Source organism: Grampus griseus (genome assembly GCF_964374135.1).
Source record: "Grampus griseus genome assembly, chromosome: 2".
Taxonomy (NCBI): Eukaryota; Metazoa; Chordata; class Mammalia; order Artiodactyla; family Delphinidae; genus Grampus; species Grampus griseus.
The window spans coordinates 160,468,483-160,482,770 of record NC_139018.1 but is presented as its reverse complement, the minus strand read 5'-3'; the positions used below and the strand labels follow the sequence as shown (position 1 = coordinate 160,482,770).

Here is a 14,288-nt window from a genome sequence, read left to right as displayed (position 1 = left end):
ACCACATTTTATAACCATTTTCAGACCCCTTCTCACCTCCACAAATTAAGCCATTGGATCTATCACAGTTGAAATTATCACACTCGCAGAATTTGCCAGAATAAATTTCGTTTGTATTATCCCTCTTCCGACACACACACTGTCCACAGACACATTCTCCGTTGTTGCTACATATTTCTGAACTGTTCTCTTTCCTGCAGTAAGCGTCCATATCTTCACTGTTCACCTCATCTGTGCTACATTCACAATGTCTCCCAACACGTCCCTCGTTGCACCTAAACAGAGTCCAAAATTTCAATCACATAAAATAAAAATAAGTGAAAGTAACAAATCATGCTGTGAGAAAGACTGGGAGAGGAAGTAAGACTATGAACATTATCTTCAAACTACAATTTTATTACATGTCATGCCACACGTCACAGACGTGCACAAAAGTGTACCTATGCACACACACAGAGCCATTCAAATCCATATGGAATCTACACAGGGGCCCAGGAAAAAAAGCCCTCTTCAGGAAAGTGACCATTTTGATCAAGATGAAAATACAATCTAGCAATGAACAGGTGAACAAGACATTTAGAAACATAGGATAAACTTTCTTTTAAAAGTGCTATGTTTTCAAATGATATGCTATTTATTACATTTGCTATTATAGGTGAAGCAACCGTCCAATTGTTAATCTAATAAACACACCCCAAAAGGTGCATGGAAGTTGAAGAAAAACATACTGAGCCTATCATTTGAAAATATAACTAACATACTGTTTAAAAATAAATTTATCCTATGGATCCAGACTTTTCAGCCACACTGCATATTTTTAGAACACCTAGTGTTCAGGCACTGAAGACACTAGTTCTGTATCTGGTAAATACGCAAAAAGAAGGAAGGCAAAGCATTTTCAAGATGATCTTTCAGTTAAGTAATATTTTACTAAAAATGGATCTACACAATTCAGTCAGGATATGTATGACATGGAAAATTTAAAAATGTAACATTTTAATTGTTATTTACAATAGAAAGCTAATAACTGATGGCAAAATACAGCCATCTATTTTTCTCATGATTAAAAACGCTTCAAAGCATAGTCATTTGGGGCTGACATCTGCATCAAAATATTCTTCCCTCCTCCTATTCTTTTAAAATATTCTTCCCTCCTCCTATTCTTTTAAGGAGAAAGATTATTCAGAGTACATTCAATTTTAATTTTTAATTAAAAAGTAATCACAGTATGAAAATAAAATTTAAAATAATCTGACTATAGTTTTGTTAGTAGTAGATTCTATGTTCTGAGAATACTGTTTTCTTTTCAATTTTACAAAGTATATTGGTTTTTTAAAAACTATTCCAGCGATTCAGAAGTACATGTAATACACAGTGAACATCCTTTACTGCTTCCTAATTCCATTTCCCAGATACAATCACTATTATTTTATATAAGCTTATTTAGCTCTAGAGAATTCAGACTGCTATGATGAGAGGAAAACCCAAATGCTACCTTAACCATTTGTTAAATATACATCTTAGATGGCTATAAAAGCTTTTATTTTACAGTAAAGGACAGTCTGCCTAAGAAAAAAAAAAGGCAGGGAAGAGCTTTCCATAAATAGCACACACAAGATCATCAAATTGATCTTGTGGTGAGCAACAGTGGCTGGAACAATCATTTATTTGCTCCAATAGACAGAATCTCTCTGGACGCCCAAACAGAGCCTGCCCCTGCAGCCGTCCCAGCCGCAGTCCCCCCGCACCCCGTCACTCTCCACAGCCCCAGCTCACCTGCAGGCTCCACACTCAAAGGTCCCATTGCCATCATGGCACTTGGGACTGCTAGGGATGCCTTCACTCTGGCATTCACATTCACAGATGAACTGAAGAATAATCTCTACTTCTTCAGTGAAGCCCAGAGGCTTAATTTTAATGGTTTCAGAATTCTTATTTGGACATTTATTTGAAGTTACGCTGATTTCAAATTGAACCTTAAGGGAAAACAAGAAGATAAGTTAACAACTAAGCAATTTAAATCTACTAAAAAAATTGCAAAAAGCCACTCCAAATTATATTTCTTTAACTGTTTCTCAAATTATAAACTACATTGCCTGTAAACAAGCAGTTTTTTCTTTTCTTCAGAAAACGTTTATGTAACATACCTCATCCCCAATGGAAATATTAGAGCATTTTCTCCCATTTTCCCCTGTTCCATTCACCCCATTCTTGCAGTAAGACTTGTAATTTATTGTTACTCCTTCTGGTAATTTGCTGTTTTCCAAAATGACTTCTGAAGATAAGGACTAAAAGAAAGACTATTAAACAGAGGAAAGGCAAACAAATGCTACTATAAAATAAGTTGAATGCATAAATCCAATGGGTAAAATGAACTGTTAAGAAACAGTATCATTTAAATAAAATATCTGAAGCCAAATCTTGAGTGACCAGAAAACACAAAACCCAGAGTAATGGGCTCTAATTAATAAGGATCAATTCTTCAAAATAATGTACATGACTGAAAAAAGTATTTATGGTTTAATTACTGAGTTTGAAATTTTAATGATGATACAGCACAGAGGGCTGATATTAATTATGAGGAGTCCTAAGAACTCAGAACACTTTCCTCCCCCAGTGGGCAACACAGCTCTCCTCTGACCCTACCAACTTCCAGCTCACTAGGGACTAAAGTAAATGATCTACTACACTGTCTGGGAACAAATCTGCTGAGGCGCAGTTGCAGCCCTGCGCCCTCACCCCCCAAAAAAAGAAAACCCGAAGTGGGAGGATTCAAGGCACTGCGTTTTTAGAACAGCAGATTGCTCAGGACCAATGGAGAAGGCTGCAGCAGCAAGCTCTCTCCTGGTCACACTCCTGCATGGATGGAGTTAGGAAAGCATTAAGATATGCTGTAAAGACAGAGAACAAAACAGCTATGGGAGAGACAGGGAACAACCAGAATCTAGAAAATCTCTGTAAAAACCTCTCTCTTCGAGTAGGGTCTTTCCAAAAAATTCTGGGAACCCCTAGCATGAGGTAGAAAATATCTAAAATTCAACCCATCAAAAGGCTGGGGTGGTGTACACAGTACAGGATGGTTACTGTTATATTACAAAAGCCTCCAGACGACTTACAACAGTTATTCACCAATGGTGAATGAGTATCACTAAAGTACTCTGAACTAAAGCTCAAGATGGAGAAAATTCCTCTTTAATTTCAACTTCCTTCCAATCTGGGGGGAAAAAAAATCTTATAAATCTTATTAAAATGGTAAGTCAAATATATGTAAATACATTCATATATACTTTATGGTACATGCATATATGACTGTGTGTACCTCTTGAAAACAGAGAACTATATACCCTGAATATATGTCAAGAGAAGAAGTAGCAAAAAAAAAAAAAAGCTTTTCTGGCACAATTCATCAAAATAGATGAATCTATAAAAAGAAGGGGTGGAAAAAGAAGACTGAGGTCATCCTATAAATCTAAATATAAGTTGTTTCACACTTGCTTTCCAACAAGGAGACCTATTACTTAACACCATTAAAACAGAATTTAGAAATTTTCCCCACATGCCTTTGTGACATTTTGCTCTGCAGATAATTATGTATTTGTAAGAGAATATGAGTTTTTCCTCCAGATGCACAATTTAAGTTTTATGTTGTCTTCTGGGGCTTGCTGAATTGTGTATGAAAGGAGTTTTACTTTTTTTGAGAAAAGTATTCTCCACAGAGTATTGCCCAAAACAGATCTTATTTAAAATGCACTCACATTGTATGCATCGATGATCAACTGAATTACATTGCTAGAATTTGCAGATAATGTTCCTACTGCTGACTTAGGGATCAAATTTTTCAGTTCCTGCAATTAAAAGATAAAACATAAAATACAAGTACTACTCATTCAACTAATTAGCATCTACTGAGTACTTACTATTTATTTTTAAATAACAGTTCTCGATACATTTCCTAAATAAACTTAAGGAGTCAGACCTAAAAACAACTAGCTTTACAATGTAACTAAAATTAATATACACCACTTTTTTTTTTAGCTGGTGACATTTTCCCGCATTTCAATTCAGACATATCATTTTGCCTCTAATGACTAAACAATAAGGGTCTAGAAATGTGTTCCTCTTTTGATCTCACATGTATCTATTTACCTTGTAAACGGGCTGAAATTCTTCAGTAACTGCAAAAATCGTCTGAATGTTATTTTCACTTAGTTTTTGGACAAGGTGAGCAATAGAAGGATAATCCTAAGAAATTAAGTAATAAAATTTAGTATGTAATTACATCCAATCTACTCCAGGTTTTCAATACTTGCTGAAAATAATGATTTGCAGATATCAACTGGATTACTTACAAAAGACTGCTTGAAACAACACAAATTATTGCTGAAGTGGGTGCTGTCTAGTGGGTTTCTAATCCTCTTCCATCTTTGTATGTAAATTTTAAATTTCCATAATAAAGACTTTAAAGAGCAAGATTATCTGTGTATATTAAATGTCAGAACAATGAAAGTAAAGAACTGCCAGTAATTAAAGGTTATATTATCTACGTATCACTTAAGAAAAAGACCAAGATTCAGCAAGGTTTAGATTTCTTCCAGACCTTGAATAATTTGCCAATCTTTATTTTCAGCAGAGGCAGGGTGCCTGCTTTCTTAAATCATGTATAAATAAGACAAGGAGTGTTAAGACTATACAAATGATTTGATTAGACATAATATCAAGCTTGCTACCCCTTGACGTACGCGAGTGAAAGGAGACAGAGCTCTGGGCTGAGGCGCAGAGTCGGGAGTCAGCAGCTCCCTTCACCCCCGGGCCCTCATCTACAGGGAAGGAAGCAAGCACAAAGCCAGAGCCTCAAAACAGCAGCACGAGCTTTCCTGCACATTAGGTCAGGGCCCAACTTACCAAAATAACAAAACCCCAAACCCTGACGAACCCACGAGCCAGTCACCCACAACACTCTTAGCATTAGACACTAAGCTCAACCTGCATCCATTCAATACGTAAGGAGCTAAGCACTTACATAATAATGGCTCATTGTGTACACATCATTTTCCAGGTGACACTGTCCATCATTTGGTAAAACAATGCCACCAAGTTTCCCATCTCCAGCAAAGTGAAACCCAGCATCCGTGGAAAACACCAGCAGCCGTGTCACATTCCTCCAGCCAATCAAAGACTCAAAAAGAAAAGGATTTCAATTTTAAAATACTACCCACAATTCAGCATAAATCTTTTCATCTTTATGTAGGCTACCACTATATCTCAACCTAATTCCGTACCTTCTCTTTTCACGATGCCAATATCCTTGCGGGTGAGGGCACAGAGACCACTGAATAAAACTCCCCACCCCACTGTAGAACTCCACCCTGCCTGGCTGTCCACCTCTCTCAGCTCTTTTTTAAAAACTATCTTTTAAAGTCCATGTCTCTCTCCCCATTAGAAAGTACACTCGCTCTGTGCAGGGCAGGGACACCATCAGGTTTTGTGCTTCATCTTATCTTCAGCGGGCAGCACAGTGCTTGGCACATAGTAGGTGCTTAATGAGTAAATGCAAATGTCTCAGCCCACATCCATCTTGGCCCAAATATCACTGTCTCATTCCCATCCATCCTTGCTCCACCTTCCGTAGCATATACTTCCTTTATCAGCCACCACATTAGGCCTTCCTTTTTTAATTACAGAAAAAAGTACCTTCTCCAAAGACTTGCCCTGCTTAATTCCACCCATTCTAACCCATCAGTACTGCTTATTTATTCATTTATTTTATTTTCCACCTTATTCAGCAAAGAATTTAAAGTAGCAGTAAAATCCTCTAATATGGTAATTTTATAATCACATCTGTCTAAATACTCAATTATATCTGTATATATCCTCATAAGACTATAAAATCCTTGAAGGCAGGAATTAAGTTTATTAATGCCGGCAGTCCAAGTGGAATGTCTGTCTCTTTTTCATGTAGAGAAGTGGAACAGTTACTCTCAGTCAGCATGAGGAAAACCGAGAGTAGCGGCCACAGATGCTATGGTTTGTTTTAATCCCAAGGCTAAGGCACAGGTAGAGGCAGCCCAGAGAATGCTCTCTCCACAGTGAGCTGCTAACAGGATCACAAATGAATGGCTGGAAAGAAAACAAGCATCAGGTTGGGCACTACCTGGAATATCACTCTCTTCCCCTTTAAAAGCAGAGACTATCCTTAAATTGCAACTACCCCAGTGAGAGATCAAGAGTAACGATAATCTAATAGTATTTGCTGGGGGCTTAGTGGCACTGTATATGGATTACCGTATTTAAACTTCATAACAACCCTATGAGGTTTATCTGTTATTATCCCTTAAGGAGAAGGAAACAGCCCTCTAGAATGGCAAGGAAATTGCCTAGTAGATGAGCAGTGATGGGAACATCTGAAGCCATTTCCTAACAGTCTAAGGACTGTTCTCTTAAACACTATACCATATTATCATCTTGGGTATCAAGTTACACATTAAAAATTGGTTGGAAAATAACCATTAAGAAGCATCTGGAATCAAGGAAGGTCTTCTAGAGCATAGGGGTACTCTAGGGAAAAAGGAGCGGGGGGGGGCAATGAGACAGGTACTTAAACTTTATCTACCTCACAATGTTTTCTAGTTTCAGCTTCAGCTGAACCATTAAAAGGTTACCTCAAAATCATCACCTGGTAAATGGGTCATAAAATTCTAACCACTAGTCCAATGGAGATCAGCTTACTACTACTGAAAATCTTGCAATTAAAATTACAATTATATGACTTCTCAAAATACCTGTTCTCATACAGCTTTCAAACTAAGACTTAAAAAGTTCTTTCTGTTTGAATGATTAAGACATGGGGAAGATAACTCTCAAAGATGATAAGCAGAAGAAAACTGACCAGAGGAAAATGGTGTCTGAGACACAGTCCATTTGAGCACTTTTAATGCTCCTGGAGACGTCCCAGATAACCCCAACTCCATCTCAGGCACGAAGCCGGAAAGCTAGGGTTCCTAGGCCTCTTCTAAACACCTAGAGCACCAGCTGAAGCTAAACTGCCCCACTGTTTCAAGTGGTGAGCATCCTGGCTTTTAGAACCCTGTGTAAATGAACTAACTGCCTGGTTTAGATAGGGGCATAACGATTAACTATGCTTTTATAAAGCATTTGTAGTTGGAGGGAACTTAGGGATTAGTCAAGTATGCTACAGTAATTAAGGTAATTTCTTCTGACAGCAAAATCACACTCAAAATTCATACAAATAATATCCTTTTGTAGAAAATGAATGCACTCACTCCACAAACTGCAACTTGCATGATTGCATCAAAGCCACCTTCTGGAGAATCCAAATTTCCAGATATGCGCTGTTTACCAACAAGTTCATTAAATACCTCCCCTTTATCAGTAAGGCTGAGCACATTTTTATAGCTAAATGGGCTGGTGCAGTTCTGTTCACTTGTGCAAGGGTTCCTGAGTTTAGCTGGTGTTGTGCTAATGTAAGGCATCACGGTTTTCTCCACAAATGAGCCAAACCCTGTGAAGGAAAATGCACACACAGTGATGACAGATGGAGGGTAGATGGATGGACGGATGGATAAACTGCATGAAAAAAATCAAGTACATTACCGCCTGTAAGTCAATCTTTTTCTTTAATAAGAAATAATAAGGGTTTTGATAATTAGGTTTGGAAAGGAGATCACTGTATGAAAAATCCAGGTCTGATGTGAGATTAAGGCTGTATAGGCAGGTGTGGTCATACTAACTAGTAATAAAAAAAACTGTAATCAACATGTTTATAAAATATATCAACAAACCAATGCATAAATTCTTGTGAAAACATGCAGGCATTTTATTACCCATGTGGTGTAAGGTGTGTCAAATAACATGATCGCCTACAGTAACAGAGGAACAAGGAGGCGGAAAAATTATTAGATGTGTGACAGGAGTATCAGTTCTCTCAAAAAGAAAAGACTAAAACCTGGCCTATTTATCTCACATGCATGTGGTGAAGAACAAAACTGCCAGTATTTATACAAATGAAAACTATTAATTTTCTCCAAATTCCTACCAATTCGGAAGTCTGAAGTAATCCTCCTCATTTCATTCATCAAATCAGTTCCAAGACTTTTCACATTCTCCAAGTCGTCTTTCATAGAGTAGGAGAGGTCCATAAGGTAGTAGAGATCGATGGGATAGTCTTCAGCTCGCTTGAATTTTAATGTAAATGTCTGTGGCTCCCCTAATTAAACAGAGATTAGAGAAGAAAACTAGCTTGCCAGCAATCAAAAAGCGAACGAGCAAAACCAAGTAAATTCGATCGATAAGGTAACACTATAAACTGTATTACCGACATAGTTTTTACAAAAACCCGGGCATTCCACAGCTAACTGAATAAATGGAAGTGTACTCATTTCAATCAAATACTTAAAATGCCAGGCCCCGGGGACGGTGAAGAAGACAGCATTCCCCATCCACAGCAGGCAAGACAGGCAAACAGTGGGTTGGTAACTATGACAGAAGAAAACAGACAGCCAGAACAACGTAAACTAGACTGGGTGGGTGAGGCAGATACACCCCAGGGTACACCAGACTTTCTAGAGACTGACGTTATAAAGTGAAGACTCTTCTTTGTTTAATGGGATGCACTATATGCAGTGAATAACATAACCTGGTTTTCACTGTAGAAAACCTGAAGAATAGTTTCAAAGATGATGATAGAGACAAAGAAACTTGTTAAGAAACTATAGCAAAAATCTAACAAAAAGATGATAAGGATCCGAAACAATGAGGAAGGAGAAGAGATGTACCAGAGGCGTGAGATATAATCCACTCAGAAAATACACGAGAAGCAAGAGGTCTGGGTGAAAAGTCATTAAATTTTTAACTTGCAGATTTTCTCTATATAGACTTCTAGTTGACAGTTGGATAACTGGGTTTGGAGCTTAAAAGTCTGTGTTACAGCCCACAAGTGGCTTTAAAGCCATGAGAGGAAAACCAACAATTAAGTGGACTACAAAGAGGAAGGAAGAAAAAAGACACAGAAAGGAGACTGGAAAGCACTGTTAAGAGATAAGAAGAAAAGTAGGAATGTTATCGCAGAAGCCGCAAGGAGAGCATTTCAAGAAGCTCGAAGGCATCGCTTGGACAGGAAGGTTAAAAAAAAAAAGGCCTGACGAGGGTCCACCAGGCCTGGTGGTTCCAGGTGCCAGCAGAGCTTTGCCAGAGCAGCTCTAGAAGTGGAAGGCTGCTGGCACCAGGCTGAAGACAGAGCAGGAGGGGAAGGGGCGGCGGGGAGGCAGGCACGGGACAGTCCTCCGAGAGGAAGGGGCGGGAAACTAGAAGAGGAGAAAGGGGGCTTGTTTCTTCTTTCTTTTTCCCAGATGCAGGACTGCTCCAGATTCTTATGAAAACCTTAATATTTTATCAGTACTGAACAAAAACAAAGGAAAAAATAGATTAAAATGTTGTCTTTATATTATGTAATTATACCAGAAGATGGACATTTTTATCTTTAAAAACACATTAAATCTAATACTTTCTGACTCTTTAACAGAATTTACATTAGACACAGGTAACATTTACTCCAGGTACATGTGTCTTACAAATTGTTATTACCTCCAAAAATATCTAAAAGTTAATGTATTCAACATTTCTGTTTGAGTGTCAGTCCACATGTGAAAATGAACCCTCAACAGAAACTTACATAAAGTTGTCAAAAAGCTCAAGTAGACACAAAGGCATTCATAGAAGCAGATTTCTGTACCTGATCGTAACTGCAAAACCAACTGCTGGGGTTGGATCTGAGTAATATCTTCTGGCTGCAGCTTCTCTGCTGTTCCTTTGCTACGGTTGGTGACATTTTTATTTTTCTTTATATCTTTGGAGCCTCTGGGATTTTCGATGTCATCTGGATGACAGCCCTTCTTTTTTAAGGCTTCTAAATCATCACATCGAGCAGAAGTAGGCATTCCTTCTTGTAAAAATGTCTAAGTGACATGTAAAATATAGGTATAAATAAAAAGTATAGTGGTCAAACCTTTTACATAATCGTAACTGCAAATAACTAATTAAATTGCAAAAATCAGGTAACACATCTAATGTATTTCGTTTCTGGTTTTTAAACAAAACGCTCCCTTCATCCAAACCATAATAAACAAAACAGATAAACAAAAATTTTTCCTTGGAAGTAATACCGTTACTGCTAATGTATTACTAGTACCGTATTACTTTAGTAACACTTAGAGGACTGACCTAAGTGTACATTTTAACCGTTTCATGTTCAAATTCAGAGTATCTACTCAAATTTCTTTTGTGAAATTACTTATTTAGCATGGTTAAGAGCCACTAATAATATATATAACCAAATATCAGACAAATATTTTTTCCAAAATTTCCCTTAGAGAAATTCTTAGAGTCTCTCATATTATGTAGCAGCATCCTTCATGATATTTTGAACAACTCAGTGTATAGGGAAAACATGTCACCCTAAAACCTTTCTTAAAAAGGAGAACAAGAAATTCACCACAGATTTAGTAAGTACTCTTGGAGCTTTAAAAATACTTTAGGTATTGGCTATTATTGTAATCAAGCCTTTTAGAACTTATTTTTTTAAAAAAACATAGTAAGTGATTATACGACAGGGTCAAAAATGTATACAGGGTGAATTTTTTTTAAAATAAAAAACGTTGTAATGGTGTGTGAATGGTACTTGTGGCACGGGGTAAAATTTCCACTAGTGACGTGATTTTAAACTGTGCTCCTTTTATCAGATGACTAAGTGAAAGCAAAAACACTGCTGTTAAGATGCATGTAAAGGTTCTTAATATGTTTTTCATAAATGTGAGCAAGGGGAACAATGACGGTGTATCCATGTATGTGTGTGTGTATCATTTTAAAATGTGTACTCCTAACAGACATTTAACTTTTTCACATATACCCCTAAAAATTTGTATTTAGTTGGCCAAAAATCTTTTTTAAAATTTTGACATTGGGGAAATGAGGAAATGCCTTTCATTTGGGGCCACTATGTTTTGTATGGTTGTTTATCATCTACCAATTTCATGGTGCTGAATAAAGTGAGGTATTTATATACAAAGATTACAAAATGGTTTTGATCAGTTATCTTTTAAAGGAAACACAGTACTAAATGAGAGCCTTTCTGTACTTAGAAAAACTGGAAGGGAGAACCATGGGCCCAACGGTTCAAAGCTGCACAACTTTTATGTGTGGTCAAACCTAAAATGCTGCCAGAGCACAGGGGCCCAGTGCAGGATCCGCTTCCAAATATCAGCCAATCCAGGAAACTAAGATCACAACAGTCAAGTAAAATTTCACTGAAGATATCCCCAAATACCTGTAATAGTTTAAGAATTATGCCATAAAGATGGCTAAATTACTGAAAGAACAGTTTGGCTAGGATAACCCTAAACCCCAGATAAACTGTAACCCTCAGAAAATGGACGCTGCTGTTGAGAACAGCACGTACCACTATCATAATCTTCTAAGTGAAACTGCCTTAAGTTCATTTGATTCTCGTAAGAACAGAGATAAAGGAGGCAGATCATGCTCATTTTCCAGGTAAGAAAACCAAGCGTTTCAGCGAAGTAAGCCCAGTCCGAGACAAACTCAAGGCACTCCCTATTTCCTTCACTGTCTCCAATTTAATTCCAGAATACCGTTTTTAGAAGGACAGAAGGTGCCAGTAGAAAATCTTTAAAATAACAAAACGAAAACTTCTCATTTTGTCTTTCATAGGTCAAATCATACGAAATATCTGACATTTGACCAGTAACGCCCACAAAACAGGCACTTGACTGCGGGGTCAACCGCCTGAGTAAAAACAAACAATAAGTCTTTGACCTTCTGATATTATTCACTCTGTAAATAAATTATATACCCTCAAAATGACTTCCCGTTACCTCCAGTACCAACTTAGCATTCATCTGTTCATTCATTCATCCATTCAATATTCAGTAAGCTTTGTGGAAGGTACCATGTTGAGCAACGTACAGAGATGACAAGAGTGAATAAAATTTAAAGCCTAACCTCAATGGGCTTTGATTAGGATGCAAATCAAGTGCATATTAGTTTAATTAAAACACAATTAGGCAGGTTAATGTATACCTCTCCCATCATAAAAAAAGGGAAAAATCTAAAACAGTCCAATGAAATGGCTAGAGGTTTTTGGGAAGCTGTCCAATAGAAACAATGCACGCTACAAAGGTGAGCTACGTATGTATTTTTAAATTGTCTAGTAGCCACGCTGAGAGGAAGAAAAAAAAGAAACGGGAAATTAATAATATATACAAAATGTCAGTGATTTCAAAAATCATTAACGTTGAAATGCTAAGTCTTCAATCTCTGGTATGTATTTAAGGCTGACGGCAATTCTCAGTTTGGACCACCCATATCTCAGGTGCTCAACATCACCACATATGCCTAGCATGCCCTGTGCTGGGCAGCACAGCTCCAGAGCATCACACAGGATTACACAGAGCTGACGCTTATTCAGTCAACAATGAGGAAGTGAAAAGTCACATCGAGCACTTCCCAAGGATACCGTTTTGGGCAACACTAAATGACTAGAGAATAGATGGGAAGACCTGAACAATCTTACTTACTGAATTGGTGCACCATCCACAATTGGGCCCTGCTTGTATACACTCTCCACATGATTTGGCATTTGCTTTTAAACATCTATTTTCATCTGTCAGGAGAAACAAAGAATAGACCACTTTACTTGAAGTTTCAAGAGAGAGAGAACAGTGAAAAATCTGGATCACAATGACAAATAATACAACATATACAAACGTTAAATATAAACACTATGAACCTCGTTACTAAGCTGATTCAGACCTACCCCCCCCCCCCCCAGAGAGAGGTGATTTTGGAACATCCTGTCCCAGAGAACCATAAAAAGACACAGTTATCTCTCTTCTATAGCAAAGACTAGGTACCCTTAATCTATACATTTGTCCTTTTTTTTCAAAGGCATGATTTCAGGCTCTCTCATGTTGGATGGTCATTAATTCTCAGGAGTGTTCTTACAACTGGGTAAAAGTATTATTTCTCTTCATTTAACTCACCCCACCACGCCCATACCCCATCCCCTCAAGCAGGCACTTTCATTTTCGTTTGTTAAATACTTGAAAAGTCCACATTCATCCAATCCACAACCCCTTGATTTTTCAGGTCTGTGTCCAAAGTACGCCATATGGTTCTTTAAATCCATGTAAGGATCAGCACGTCTGCCGTGTGGTAAGTACTAATATGGACTGTCTCCGATGTATGTTTTTGTAACACACACTCATTATAAAAAATTTGGAAAATACGTAAAAGTATAAAGAACAAACTAAAAGTCACTCAAAACCTGCTCACTAAGAGGTAACTACTGTTAACACTTTTTGTATATTTCTTCCCAGTCTTTCTTCTAAGCAGATAAATAAAACAATAGCAAGGAAGCAGGCATACAGACATTATTTAAATGAAATCAAGGATATACATTTTATATACTACTTTTTATACTTAATCCAAATGTTTCATTCCAAATTCTTCAAAAACATGGCTTTAATGATTACATATTCCAGTATATTAATGTATCCTTTTCAATGATGGATAAATTTAGATTGTTTTTAGTTGCATAGTTCACACATGCCACACGAACCCTCCACATATATACACATACATGCATATATATATATGCACCCACTCTGATGACCATTCTTATAATGTAAAACTCTGATTATTTCCTTATCACAAATTAAAAAAAAAAATACTGAGGCAAAGAGTATTAACTTTTAAAGATTCTCAATACACACCAACTTCTCTCCAGCAGTAACGTTCAAACGCACACTCCCACAAGCAGGGTACACACACCACTTCACCATACCCTCAACAAGAAACACTTTTTTAATGCAAAGATTTTTTTAAATTCATTTAACAGGTATAAATAAGAACATCAATTTAATTGTCAGTTACTGAAGGTTTCATTTTTTTTCGTATTTTTACTGGCCATTTCTTTTATAAATTTTCTGTTACATCTTCTGCAAAGTTTCTATTATCATGTTCATCTGTTTTTATTAGAGCTCTACATCTGTAAGTGAAATTAAATCCTTATTTAGTTTCTCATTTTGTCGATGGTGTTTTGACACAGGCACTTTGGTTTTTTATGTTATTGCTGGTTTTATGTAATTTAAATTTATCAATAACGTCCCTTACGGTTTCTTTCTTCATTTTTCCGTGTGTTAAGTCCTTCCACCCTAATGTCAAACAATTGTTCTATGCAGTGTATTTTTTGAGATTTG

The 14,288-nt window shown here is 37.1% G+C and overlaps 1 protein-coding gene across 3 annotated transcripts in view; it reads right to left on the bottom strand.

Moving 5' to 3' along the window:
- The window catches only part of ITGB1 (integrin subunit beta 1), a 43,155-nt gene that overhangs the window by 10,856 nt on the left and 18,011 nt on the right, over positions 1-14,288 (bottom strand). For all 3 annotated transcript variants that reach the window (XM_082647245.1, XM_082647247.1, XM_082647246.1), the window contains 10 exons: positions 12,606-12,691; positions 9,749-9,971; positions 8,054-8,224; positions 7,281-7,519; positions 5,021-5,176; positions 4,147-4,242; positions 3,756-3,845; positions 2,148-2,288; positions 1,777-1,976; positions 37-275 (listed from right to left, as the gene is read on the bottom strand). In XM_082647245.1, the coding sequence (XP_082503371.1) occupies positions 37-275; positions 1,777-1,976; positions 2,148-2,288; positions 3,756-3,845; positions 4,147-4,242; positions 5,021-5,176; positions 7,281-7,519; positions 8,054-8,224; positions 9,749-9,971; positions 12,606-12,691 (1,641 nt within the window). The remainder of the gene's footprint in view (positions 1-36; positions 276-1,776; positions 1,977-2,147; positions 2,289-3,755; positions 3,846-4,146; positions 4,243-5,020; positions 5,177-7,280; positions 7,520-8,053; positions 8,225-9,748; positions 9,972-12,605; positions 12,692-14,288) is intronic.